This window comes from Aquila chrysaetos, chromosome 1 (assembly GCF_900496995.4).
Source record: "Aquila chrysaetos chrysaetos chromosome 1, bAquChr1.4, whole genome shotgun sequence".
Taxonomy (NCBI): Eukaryota; Metazoa; Chordata; class Aves; order Accipitriformes; family Accipitridae; genus Aquila; species Aquila chrysaetos.
Window position 1 is genome coordinate 51,042,733 of NC_044004.1, and position 13,358 is coordinate 51,056,090.

Consider the following 13,358-nt stretch of genomic DNA (forward strand, 5'->3'; position numbering starts at 1 on the left):
TATAAAATATGCAGAGGAATACAATGTGAGTGAGCCTCGCACTCAGCTATGAGTTTGAAAGGCTTTACACAAGCAGTAAAAGTATATTGAAACTGCAGCAGGAATCTTTTTTTGACCGCTCATCTGATCTGAATGTCACCTGTAGAGAAGCACAAGAGCCTGGCAGAGCAGCTGATGCAACCAGGGTGGTTCTGGGGCAACCGGGACATCCTGGCAGCTTGTAAGCCGTGAGAAGTGAAGGAGGTAGCCTGGTGAAGTGTGTTAGGGTGAGCTTCATGCTGGATTTGCTGCAGAGAGGACACCATGCAGAAATACCGCTTCCATGGGAGGTAGCGGGACCTCGCCTTGGCTGGCTAATCCCCAACTAAGCCCCTCTGAGCAGCTCTTTCCTAACATGGGAAGGGCCAAAAAAGAAAAAATACGGAAGTGTTCATTGCTTCCAGAGCAACACAGAGACATAAATGGCCACACAGAAGGATTTTTCCTACCCACAAGAGCTTTCTGGCCCAGATGCCTGGGGCGTAGACTTGTGGCCCATGCGGCGGTTTCCCTGCAGTGGCATGCTCCGTGGCTAGCTTTCCTCCCCTCCTCAGGTTGCCATATTGGTGAAAAGCTCTGACAACAGGCGGGACTGACTAGGCATAAAGCATCACTACCTCTGCACAGCCCCGGTAAAAGGTCTGTGCCGTGGCCCATTGGAGCAGAAGGCTACCGATGGCACCGGGTGAAGGACTCTGGAGGAAAACACCTACTGGAAGAAGGTTCACAGGGCAGGTGAAAGCTGCCGCCCTGTCTTCCTTTGTGGAGATAACTCTACTGAATAGTAACTTGTATTACCACAACATTCCGGAGACCTCGCCACACGCTTGCCCATGTGGTTCTTGACACTGGACTGCTGTTCAGCTGCTTGGGGGAGAAGGGAGTTGGTGCTTTGGAAATCAGGATGAGCTGCAGATTTTGGCATCTCTGGATATCTTCAGTCCTGATCTCTGGATGACCTAGCCCATCAAGGAGCTACATGTTCTTCTGGCGAAGGTCCAACCTCGCCATGAGCCTGCCTAGGGCAGCCCTTAGCCAGCAGGGAGATGTGGACTCCAGCCTGACCACCCCCAGCTGAGGAAGACCCACGGTGGGATGAAACGTGGGCTTTTATGAAGAAATCCGCAGTGGTAGTGGCCTCCAGATGGAGCTGTGCACAGTGGAGTGCAGGGACAATATGGGTTTATTTCGCTGTCTTTATTTAAAATTTTATCCTTTATGAAGGAGCAGCCTTGAAAGTTCTTCACGAAGCTGAAATGTAGCCAGTTAGAATTTGGTTTAAGCAAGAGACTCCTGGCTCCCTCAGACAAATTGCAGGCTTTGCTCCCTCATCTACTTCTTTTTTTCGCTTTGTGTCTACCTTCCTCTCCTTGATTACTCAATCAGAAACAAACAGAGGAAACCGAGTGTAAAGAGAAGCGCTGACTGTTTTGCAAAGGTCTTCAGACGATGAAATAAATAAAACAAAAACAAAGGAAATATTTTTTCCTGTACGCTTTTAGTTATTCTAGAAGCTGCTTGTAACACTGGTTAAGTAAAAGCTATTATGCCACAGGTGTAATTTTACACTAGAGAGTAGCTCTTTTTACACTAAACATGCACGATCCATGCAAATACAGGTGAATTTTTAGCTGATACGTGACACGCTGCATGCTAAGTATGCAAACACTGCAAACTGCCACAGATGTAGCGTAAAGGAGATGAATACTGTGGGCACTGGACTTGCTTTAGGGACCGGAATCTTCCCCCCACCCCAAGCCCTTGCAAACATCTCTGTGTGGTTTGCTGAAATATTGACTGTCATTTTGATGGTCTGAGAGGGATCCAGCTTGTGCATTGCTCTTGTGGCGTGCTGTCTTCTTCTAATGGATGGCGTTAAAATCAGAAAATGAGTACTTGGGAGTTACATAACTGCTTGCTCATTGGCCTCTTTTTTCCCCTCCTTCTCTCTACCACCAGAGATGTATCCTTTGACCACAAATATTTTCCCAAGGTTGAAACTTTATACCAAATGTTTGAGTTCCTAAGCAAACAAGCCCGTCAGGTGCCTAAAGGCCATGTAAAATGCAAATGAAAAAAAGGAGAGGGGAAAGGAATGAACTGTTGTTGTTAGTAAGTGCTATTTCATGCTTAACAAAACCAAGAGTCATTTGATACAGTGGAAAGCTGGCTTTCCCTTGAGACCTTCATTTAGAATAGCTTAAATTCTAGACTATTTGCATATGCTTAACTTTGCCCATGGATTTCCATTGTCTTCAGTGCAGCTACTGATCTGCTTTGCCTGTAAGGCCTGCCAAATCTCTGCAGTCACAACCCTCGGCCGCAGTTTGCGGCGTGAGCTGGTTATCCATCGTGCTCGCTTTGCCTCAGCTCCCGTGGCACTTCACCACCGGCGAGAAGGCGGGCATGCCGGATGACCCCCAAGGAGCGCTGATCCCCAGCAGTGCCTCGGCTTCAGGGAAAGGAGATTCCCTGCACACACCTTCCCGGGGGACGAGGCAGAAGCGGCAGCACAGCGTCCCCGACGAAGCGCCGTCCCCCTTGCCCCCAGAGCAGGCTACAGTCGCTGCCAGACGCCCGCAGGCCGGGCTGGGGGGTCCCGGAGAGCCGGCGGGTTCCCTCCTCACCGCTGCTCCGCCAGGCCGGTCAGGCAAACCCTCAGCATCGGGAGCCGGGCCCGGCCCGGCCTGAGCGAGCCACGGCAGCCGCCCGCGGCGGGCGACGCCAGCCTGAAGCCGCCCCTCACGCTGCCTCGGGCCCGGCCCGCCGCCGGCCGGTGCCGTGGGCTGTTCGGGCGGTACGTGCCCCCCGCACCCGCCCCACGGGCCCGGGGAAAAGCGCCGAGGCCGGGAGTGGGGGGGGGTTGAAACACGACACGAATACACGCAGGACAAGGGGAGCCACGCCACAGACCGCCGGCGGCGACCCACCGACTGACAGGAGCGCCCGCCCCACCCCGCACTTCCCATTGGCCGCCCTGCGCCGTCACTCCCGCCGGCGGCGGCGGTATCGGGGGGCTGGACTTCCTCGTTGCCGTGGCGGCAGCGGCGGGGCCGGCGGCAGGTGAGCGGCGGGCAGCGGCGGCGGCCGCCGCCGGGGAAGGGGGGCCTGGGGCGGGGGGGGGGGGGGGTCGACGGCAGCTGCTTGCCCCGGGCGCCCTGCTCGGCGCGGTCAGAGCTCCGCCGGGCCGGGCCGGGCCCGAGACCGGACCCGTCGCGCTGGGGTCGGGCCTGGCCCGGCGCGGCGATGCGCCGGGGGAGGGAGAGCCCAGCTCCCCGTCGGGGCCGCCGGTAGGGTTGCTGCCGGTCCTGGTACCGAAACGGGGTGTGTAGGGAGACGGGGCTCAAGGCAGCAGCGGCAGCGCGAGTGTGCGCGGAGCCCCGCCGCCGCTCCGCTCGCCGCCCTCCCTGGCGCAGGACGCGCGTCCCCGGGCGGGGCCTCCCCGGGCCGGTGCGGGGAGCCGGGGGCGGCGGCGGGGCTGCGGCAGGAGCCGGTCGGCGCTGCTGCTGCTGAATCACCCGGCGCGGCTGGCTGCGGGGCGGGCAGCGGGTTGCTGCCGTGGAGGGACGGGCAGCGGGTGCCCGAGGCCGCTGCTGTCGGTCCCTGGCGCCGGGGGTCGGTGTGACCGCCGGGCCCCGCGGGAAGCGCCCGTCTGGGGGTGGGAAGCGCGGAAGCCGAGAAGCCTGGGCCTGGGGTGAAGGCAGGGAGGTGTTCTTGCTGGGATTGCAAAATGGGGATGGTGCGGGTCTTGTTTAGTTTTATTGATTTTGGGTTTTTTGGGGGGTTTTTTCTTGTTTTTTTAGAATGTTTTCTGTGGCGGTACCTCTTGCTGCGGGCATGTGGTTATACAATGGAAATGCTTTGTTTCTGCTTTTAACTCATTCACTGTTACGCCTTGCGTTCTCTTGCTCTGTAGCCGGGTCTACATTGGACATTGAGTTGGAGCAAAATGAAGGCAGAAGGAAGAAAGTGGGCTTGGAGGCTTAGTGTCAGAAAGAAGCAGTAAATTCATTATTGGGCAATGCTGATAAAAGGAGCACATTAGCTAGCTGAAGTCTCACAAACAACAGGGAAGGAAAAAACTTGTTTATTCATGCCCTGCCAGTTGACGCATCTCTTTGTTCAGAGAACATTCAGCCTTGAGTGTTGCTTGTTGCAAGCACAATATTTACTTACCTAACTTTCGCAGAAAGGGTACAGTTGTGGTCGCAGCTATGGCTTTAGAATATGTTTGCGCAATTGTGTGAAGAGACTGTGTATGTCATGATAGTTATTAAAAAGAAAGAACAGAAAAAAAAGCAATATAAACCACATCCTGGAATGATCTTACATGTAGCATTATTATTTTACCAAACCACTGGGGTTGTCTTCTCACCAAAGGATATATACTTAGTATGTCAGCTGAGCCTTATTGTAGCAGAGGGTGGATCTTCTACCCACAATAGTTTTCTTCAAAATATGCCCCACAGTGTGAGGCTTTCCTGTCTCTAGCTGTGCTGTATATATCCTTTGCTGATTTGATGGTGAATTATTCCTGGAATGCAGGGTTTGAGGATGTTGGGTTATATCCTCCCCTGTTTTTTTTTTTTTTTTGTTATGTATGGGGAGTCTTTGCAAGTGACCATCTTTACTGCATTGCATCTGCTCTTATCTCTAAAACATGAATACTAAGCTGGCTGTGCGAACAACAGGAATAAGTGATGTGGTTGGGTACTGCAGCTCTTGTGCTTTTTGTAATCCAATTTTTAAAAACACCTTCCCTAAGGGTTTGTCCTCTGAATATAAAAATTTGACTTTTTTAAGGTGTATTGAGCTGAGTGCTAGGAATAACTAGTCACCTTTTAAATTTCAGTTAAGTGAATATAAACCGTATCTATATTTTTTTTATATACGTGTGTGTATATGTGCAGACACATGTCTCTGTTAGTGCCTGCCCACACTAGAAACTTTATATAATTGTTTTAGTATAAGGAGGGTATGCAGCTTGTAGAGGTAGTTTGCAGTGTAACATGCATTTTTAATTCCTCCACTAATGTCAGAGAAGAGTAACTGCCTTAACCAGATTGGAAACGGAGCATGAAATTGTCATTTGAAGCCTTGTTATGTTTCAGGACACAGCTCCTACTTGTACACATGATGTATTAGGACTTGCAGCAGCTTTTCGGGGGGGGGGTGGGTGGGAACAGAACATCAAACCAGTTGTGGTTTTAAAAATGTGCTATGTCTTCAAAATAAGTAAATAAAAAATGTGGCTCACCAGGCCATTGGAATATATGTTTAGCTGTGCCTGTATGCTCAGATGGAAAGAGGCTATGTTGGTTTTCACTCTTGAGTGGGAAGTGCTGTTCTGTCCCCTTGGAATAGGGCTGCACAGGGATTTCTCAGCAAAATGTTTGGAGGATGGGAGGTGGGATTCAAGGGAGGTGCTTTAAAAAGACTAACCAGAAATCTAGTTGAGACCAGATTTTCTAAACAGTCTGGCACGGGCTCATTGTCAGTCATAGGGATTGTTAAACTTCAGGGTGCTTCAGAAAATCTGGCCGCTAGCATGAATGAGGGTTGAACTCCTCTGAAATATCACCCTAGTGTGCATGTGAATTACTGGGAGTCTGAACTCTTCTTGTTTTAAATAGTGCCTTACCTGGAGGAAAAACCATCTCTTACCAATCACTTTGCATCCCCCTGCCCATTACAGCAACTTCTTGTGTGGAATATGAACACAAGGAAAGTAATTAAAGTATTTTTAGCATTTTAAATGAAATTAGCACTAGGAAAGATGACTGTAGTCTATAGGGAGCAGACTGTTCAGGAACCCTTTTAGAAAGATATCCCAAATTAATATTTAGCTCATGTTGTACAATGTCATTGTAGTTCAAGTTGTACAGTGGGGAAATCTTTCCAGCTGAGAGGCAACAGCCACTTGTGCTAGCAGGGAATGTGATCTTTGGATCTTCAGGTTTGCTGCTATTGTGCTGCTTTTATCTTTGTAACAAGGTAATTCCCGAGGCTGAGAGAAATGGCAGTCCCAGATTTCTGCTGTTTCAGATGTCAGGTTTGAAATGATCCCCTGCCTTAGTGTTGCCACCTTCAGGGTGTTGCTTATGCTGGTTTTTTTTTCGAGACAGAGCACGAAGTTCACTAAATATAGCAGTTGTGTCATTTAAAGCACATGCACGCACTTCAATTTTACTGTGTCCCACGGCATTCCTATTCTTAGCATAGGAAATAGTGTAGCTAGGGTAGAGGGCATCTTCCATCAGGCTTTTGTGCTGAGGGCAGTCAAGTACAGAGTGTACACGGCGACTGATTTAACAACTGGACAGAGTCTTGTAACCTGCTTTTTCTTCTGGGTGCTTTGGAGCTGGTCAGTGATAAGCATATGTGTGGATGTGAGTGAACTGAGTTATGCTATAAAGGAGCAAAGGCTGTTAGAGATAAATGGGATTCATAGCATGCTTTAGAGCACCTAGTAAGAGATTGTAGTAAACAGTTTGTGGTAGGAAATTGCACCACTGATGAGCTACAACTGGAAAATCCAATCCTCTCCCTCCCCCATCCAGCTCAGCCCTGCCTCAGTGGAAGGGACCACACCTGATTGTGTGACCGCAGCTGACAGGCAAGGATAGTGGGGTACGAGATGAACACCTGTTGCGTGGGGCTTAGATTAGGAAAGGCTTTATTGCTAATACCTAGGGCTTGAATTAGCACCAGGCTTTGGAAACAAACCGAATGCATGTGTTTCCTATCTGCTCGGAGTGGGAGAAGGAATCTCGTTTCCTTGCGGAATCTCTGGTGCTTCAAGGGTTACCTTTTGCTTTTCAGTGCTGTGCTGAGGTAGTAAATGCTGCTGCTGTAAATTGCCTTGGCTTAAAACTTGGCATGGTGAGTCATAAGACTTGATGTCTTGGATCTTTCATTTTCTTCTCTTCTTTCCTCTTCCCTTGACAAAAAAAAAGCTTTAATTGCTTTCTGGTTCAAGCACAGGAGTTCTCAATGTCTTACTAGTATAGCATGTTTAACAAATAACCCAAACCTATTGAGATTAGGAGTGACAAGGGAGTGTTACTAAAATCTTTCACATGCTTCTTCTGGAATGAGCTGCTTCCATCCCCCCAGCTTTTATGTGTTAGCATCCTGTTGTCATTATCAAGTTCAGGCTGAGTAATTCCTTGGGCCTCTTATATTGCTGTGTGTTTTTCCCTTCCCATGTTACCCCACTCTCTGAAATCCTTGACTTTCACTGAGCACAGCACAAAAGATAACACCTGACTGCTGGCGAGTTGCATCAATGTTATCTGTCCATTGCTGTTGGGGCCAAGCTGTCAGTATGCTGCTCAATGTGAACTGCTGTGTCTTGGGGAAATTCTTGCTGCAGTTTAGGGATGTGTGCATGTGTATGTGCACGTACTTGGGTTGCAAGAATGTGCTCAGTTGAGCAAAATACTTCTTAATCTGGATTTATCAGAAATAATACAGTTCTGCATTGGCTGGTACACCACAAATACCTATGCCAGTCTGTTCAGAACTAATTTGACCACCTTTGAGATAATTTTTAAAGATTTCTTTAAGCAGTAGTCCCAAATATGACACTATAACTGTAAAAGTTCAGCTTTGGACCCATTAGTCTAAAAAAAAAAAAAAGCATTACAATTGGTTTGCGGAGTTTGGTTTTCGAAGCAGGGTGGTCTTGCTGAAATAAAAGCTCAGGTCTGCTGCGTTTCAGAATGCTTCTACCACGTTAAAGATGGAGATGGCCAAGGTATGAAGGTGCTGACTCGGTACCTGAGCTATCTCAATTCCTCTTTGTCTGTGTAATGGTGGAAATCCCTTTTTACCATCAGTCCACAAGCCTGACAGTCATGCAGGAAATGCCTTTTTTGGTTGTTTCCACCTCCTGCTCTGAGCAGCTTATCTCTGTAGGATCACTTGGTGAGTACTTGCTTCACTTGTACTCCTTCCCCTGTTTCCCTTGCTCAGGAAGGATACATGACTTGCTGAAAAGAGAGAAAATGCTATGCTGGGGATACTCGTCTTTTGGACAACCTGGGATAGGTAGCAACCTCCAGGTCATCATTCCTGAGCCACAAGTATATGGATTCATTCATGACAGAAATGTCAAGGAGGTGGCATGTGGAGGAAACCACTCTGTGTTCCTGTTGGAAGATGGGGAAGTGTATACCTGTGGCTTGAACACCAAAGGCCAACTGGGGCATGACTGTGAAGGAAGCAAGCCAGGTAAGTCAGTTTTTTATATGTACTTCAAACTGTCTTGAGGCTAGCGGGCTGAGAAGATCATGGAAGCTGCTTTGTGTTGATTGCTCAGGAGCTGGAGCCGCTAACAGCTGCAGATCATATGTAATAGCTGAATAATATTTGCTGGCTCTGGAAAGCTAAAGCTGAGCAGCATGGGTGGGGAGACAGGTCTGCATAGTTTGTCTGGGAAATGTATCAAAACAGAGGCAAGCGCAGATGGTCTCAGGGCAGATTTTGTTATTTGGCATTATGTTGCCTTTTTATAAATGGGAAGAGAGGGCTGTGAGTCACAAGTGTCTTCTGCTTTGTCTTTCCAATTGTACCGCATCCTTATGCCTACTCTTGTTCAATTATTGGGAATTTTATCATTTACCTCAAAGAGAATAGATCTGTATTGAGTATAGTTGTGGAGAACAAACTTACTTTTGGCCAAGAGAGTTTATAAACTTTGTTTTCCCCTCTTGGAAATACCTTGCTGACTTGTGCCTTTTCCCCTCTGTGCTTTCTTAATCTAGAAGGTCATTGTAGCCTTGTGTTCCCCGGACTCAGACTATGTTTTCTTCATTGTGTTCTAACAGGCAGAACCTGTGTGTGCAGAACCACAGGCAGCTAATGCCTCTCCTTTCCAGGGTGAGGGAGTGGTTTAATTGTGTATTGTTATTCTGAGAAACCCTGTAGCCTTTCTTACGGGCTTTCTTCTGAATGTTGGCCTTCCAAATCACTTTCCATTAACTTCTTGGTTTTGACATGTGGTAAAGATACAGGTATTTCTGTTCCATAATAAAATAAAAATCCCTCTGTGTGTAATTAGAGCAGTAAGACACCATCATTCCTCAAACTGCAGGCTACCCTCTGTAGGACTTGGGGCTTCTGTAGCATACCTTATTATTGCATGACAGAGATGTGAGATGTGTACAAAATACCCAGTTTCCCATGTAGTATGTGCAAATCTGACCTGACTGATTCCACTACTCCTTTTTTCTGTCAGTGTGTCTCTTGTCTCTTTCTTTCAAACATGAGGTGATAGATGTGGGATGCTGGATTTCCATGATGCTGGATTAGAGGAGTTGACCTTGAATCTGGCCTCTCTTGCTTTTCCTAAAAGTGGTTTCCAGATGATTACTAAAAGAGGTTGGGATTATCAGAAGTGCTTAAGTAGTCTCTGTGCACAACCACTGTTCATCTTCTGAGGACTTGTAAACCTAGGCCCTTGAATTAATGAGATGCTTAGTAAAAGGAAGCCAAGCCTAGTGAATATTCCACCTGACCTGATGAGGGTAGTTTGTCCTGCAAGTCCCCTGATTAGCTGTGTGGCTTTAGTGCAGAGGCCCCAGAAGTTCAGTACTATTCTGAGTGCTGTAAAGTTGTATACTGAGAAACATCTTTGGGCTAGCCTGCTCTTTGCCCATAAAATAAAGCAAGCATAAGATGATAATGAAAATGGAGGCTTCACAGCAAGTAGAAGGATCAGAGCTGGAAGTAGATTTCATGAATCCTGAATGTTGAAGTGTAGACTTCTAGAAACTAGGTAATCCTGCCTTCTAGGGCTCTAGAAAAGGGACAGTCTGAGATTTGGAAATAGAAATAAAAAGTTCTTTGGGTTTGATCCCAAGTGCCCTTCTACCCTTTAAATTAAGGGACTGTTACCAAGATGTGACACCAACTTGCAGTTATGAAAAAGGTTCTGCAGTGCTGCTCTCTGAGGAGCCTGTGACCATCCTTAAGAAACCATGTTTCTCTACTGACACAGCACTACTGGCTGTGCCTGCAATGGGGTTTCTGCTGGCTGGGGCAGGTGGGAGGGGTGTGTTGTAAAGTAAGGAACAGCTGCTCTTTTTAGCTCATGGTGAACAGCCACAGCAGTCATTACAATAACAGTAAACTAGTGGAGAGTCCCATCCAACATGCTGCTTTGTGTGGGTCTGCTTTGGCTTGCAGCAATGGGAACTGAATTTCTTAGTTCTCCTTTGGAAATAGGAATAAGAAGAACCAAGGCCTCCTCTTTTACCCCTACCTCCCCTGCATGGGATAAAGATGACCTTACACCTTCTGTATAGAAAGGTATGTCAAAGATCATCTTTCATATTCCGTTAGTTGTGGACCTATGAATAAAGCCATGTCTGATAGGAAGTGAAGATATATGCGTGGAGCATAGGGTCCTGAGCTGTTAAAGATGATGGGGAGAAGGCTGCCAGCAGGTGTTTGAGGGAGAAAATGGGACAAATGCCTGGAACTGGGAGCCTTGCAGCTGTGTCTCTTCACACTGCCCTATCCAGCAGAGGCTGGGCTGAGGCCTCTTGGTTTTATTGCCTTATGGCTTGATTCTGCCTAGCCTGTGAGGGCAGCTGAAAGTGGCGGACCTCTGCCCAGCTCTGGAAGTGAGCTGCTGCTTCTCCTGGGGGAGGCTGTGACACAAGACTGATTGTCCCTTCCAGGCAGCCTCTGGAGAGCCCCCTCTGGACTTCAGAAATGCTTACCATGGTCTGCAGAGTGGCTTGGTTGTGGTTGAGAGTAACATCATGACATGAAAATAGGCAGGGGGTCTTGAAACCTTTTGAAGGATGTATAAAAATGCTGGATGACTTCAGAGGGGTGGAATTATCTCCTTCCTGCTGCCCAGGTCTGTGCTTGTAAGAGGAAACTCCCTTTTACCGCTCTCACTTTTTTTCTGTGTGTGTACGTGAGGCTTATGCTGCCAGCATGCTAAAAAGCTTCAATTAGTGTTTTCAGAATGTGTGATAATGTTGTTTATCCAGACGTGGTTATTTCCCAGGATGATGTCTGCTTGTGAATAAAATTCTGGGATTTTGCAATGCACTGAACATGGATCTAACCCTGTTCTCCTTGAAAAGCTTGCAAGTTTTTCTAATGGTTTCCAGTGGGAGAAGAGTTGTTATATTTGCAGTGAGAGCTTTTGAAGACTTTTTTCCTCCCTTTCTTCCCTTACTATGTATTCCAGATAATTATTTTTTCTCTTGTTCTGCTGCCCATTTACATGTATCTGTAGTAGTAGGATTCAATTTTGCTTCTAATTCATGCTACTCACAAAAATGTCAAACAGTGGCATAGAAGTGTGTTTCAGTAATTCCTCTTAGAGGAGTCCTTTGGAGGGCACCTTTTGAAATGAAAGAAATTTGTTAATTAAAAAGCTGTGTTTACTGTCATATCAGCTGAGCTTTGTGGATGTAATACAGAGACAGGATAGTGACTGTCAAAGTGATTCTTGTGCCTCTCCACTCTAGGGAACAGAAGTTACTGGGGGAGTACATGTCACTGTATGAGTCAATAGAGGTTTATTTTCTGGAAGTGCTCTTTCCTTGCATTTTACACTGTGGTCGTAAAATTCATATTTAAGATATTTATCCTAGCTAAAAGAACATTCCTTTTGACTAAAAGCTAGCAGCCTTTGATTGTTTCCAACTCCCCACTTCTGAGCTAGGGTAATACTCCCATTCCTATGGGCTCCACCAAGAGCCATCTCCCCACGTTGTCATGCTATTTACTGTTTCATTCCTTCTTTGAAAGGTGGTTAGCAAGCTACCTGAGGAGTCCATCCCTCTCAGGGATGGATACCTGGCTTGTAATATTGAAATGATTGTTTTTCCTCACCTTCCCCCACCCCCGAAACAGTCTGTTGTTTGTGTCTCTGCAATCACTTGGCAGGAATGCAGAGGGGGAGACACTGTCTCAGTGTTCTCACCACAACCATATTTAATAAAATAGGACATGACCTGTCCTAATTTTCACTGGTGTTGTTACGCACTTGGAGCCCCCAGAGCCTCAGATAATACCTTAGGAGAAGTAACTCAGTGATCTTAGTTGTGAAGTATTGAGCCCACTGCAGGTTTCCACGCTTGGGTCCGTAAGTGTCCAAATGTAGCACTGCTTGGCAGCCTGTGAGCTCTAAACAACCAGCAGCTGTGTGGGCTGTACACACCACCTAAGTTCAGCCAAGCATGTTTCTGTACTGGAACCAGAAGGTCCAAAACTAAAGCTCCTGCTGGAGAGGGTCCCACCATCAAAAGGAAGAGTGATGAAGCCATCCTCATCTCCACAGGAAATCCCTTTGATTCATGAGCCCATCACTTTGCTATAAGCTTGCTCGCCAGGATGAACTGTGACTGGCCATTATCCAGAGCAGCTGAGCTCTTGAAACTGGTCACAAACTCACCAGCCTGCCCTTCTTCCAAAGCTGGTCTCTGCATGCTGCCGAACACTCCAGGGGACAACATGAGTCTGACAAAATGATAAATGTGGGCAATAGGGGAAGCTAGGGCATCCTTAACCGAGACTGTGTTTTCCTACTTGCAGGCATGACTGAGCTAATTTTTTCCCTGGGAAAGCAGTATTTGCCACAATGTCTCATTTGCTCTGGAAATGTTACTGTGAGCTGCCCCTGAGCCATTGGAGCACCTTTGGGAGGTGACAGAAGATTCCAGTGATCAAAGATCAGCATCAGGAGCTGGAGAAGGCAGTAGTGCAACTGGAGGGAAAAAGGGCACTGAGGTATCGGGAGGCTGTGGCAAGGACTACATAGCGAGGGCTTCACTTACTGGGATGCAGAGAGGACATCCAATGGGTTTAGAAATCCAGAGTGGTTGCTTCAGTCCCCACAGATTCCATCTTAAGTTTAATTTGGCAACACAAACCTGACCTTGCTCTATGTGCCATCCCAGGGGACTAATAAATGCCAGCTTGTTTTGAAAGGCTGCCCTGTATCACTGAAAGCCTTCAGTGACTGCACTGCTCACCCAAGAAGCAGAGTACAGCCTCACCTGGACTCGCTGGATGACCACAGACAGAAAAAAACATGCATGTCTTGGAGCTGAAGATCTATGTCTTTAGAAATGTATGCATATGGCCTATCTTGCCATAATATGTTCCGAAGACCCTGTCAGTCACAGCTTGCCTGTGAAGTCATGAAAAAATGTAAATGTGAAACAGTTTAAGTTTTACATGCTCACACACATCTCTTCCAGAGATGGAAAAAAAGCCAGCCTTCCCGTGGGGGCACAGACTGCCCAGGGAGTCCAACAAGGGTCCCAGTTCACTGTCAGGCTTGCCAA

General features: G+C 47.5%; 1 protein-coding gene across 5 annotated transcripts in view; it reads left to right on the forward strand.

Annotated features, from left to right (window-relative positions):
• Positions 1–2,980: 2,980 nt before the first annotated feature.
• Positions 2,981–13,358, forward strand: part of HERC3 (HECT and RLD domain containing E3 ubiquitin protein ligase 3) — a 50,615-nt gene continuing 40,237 nt past the window's right edge. For 2 of the 5 annotated variants that reach the window (XR_003926322.2, XR_005933544.1), the window contains exons 1-2: positions 2,981–3,102; positions 8,017–8,274. Coding sequence is in view for 3 of the 5 variants with exons in the window: in XM_030031864.2 (XP_029887724.1) it covers positions 8,049–8,274 (226 nt within the window). In the remaining 2 variants the exon portion in view is untranslated. Of the gene's footprint in view, positions 3,103–3,190; positions 3,330–4,953; positions 6,922–8,016; positions 8,275–13,358 lie in introns of those variants that run through there. The other 3 variants (XM_030031864.2, XM_030033633.2, XM_030032756.2) reach the window with 3 other exon arrangements.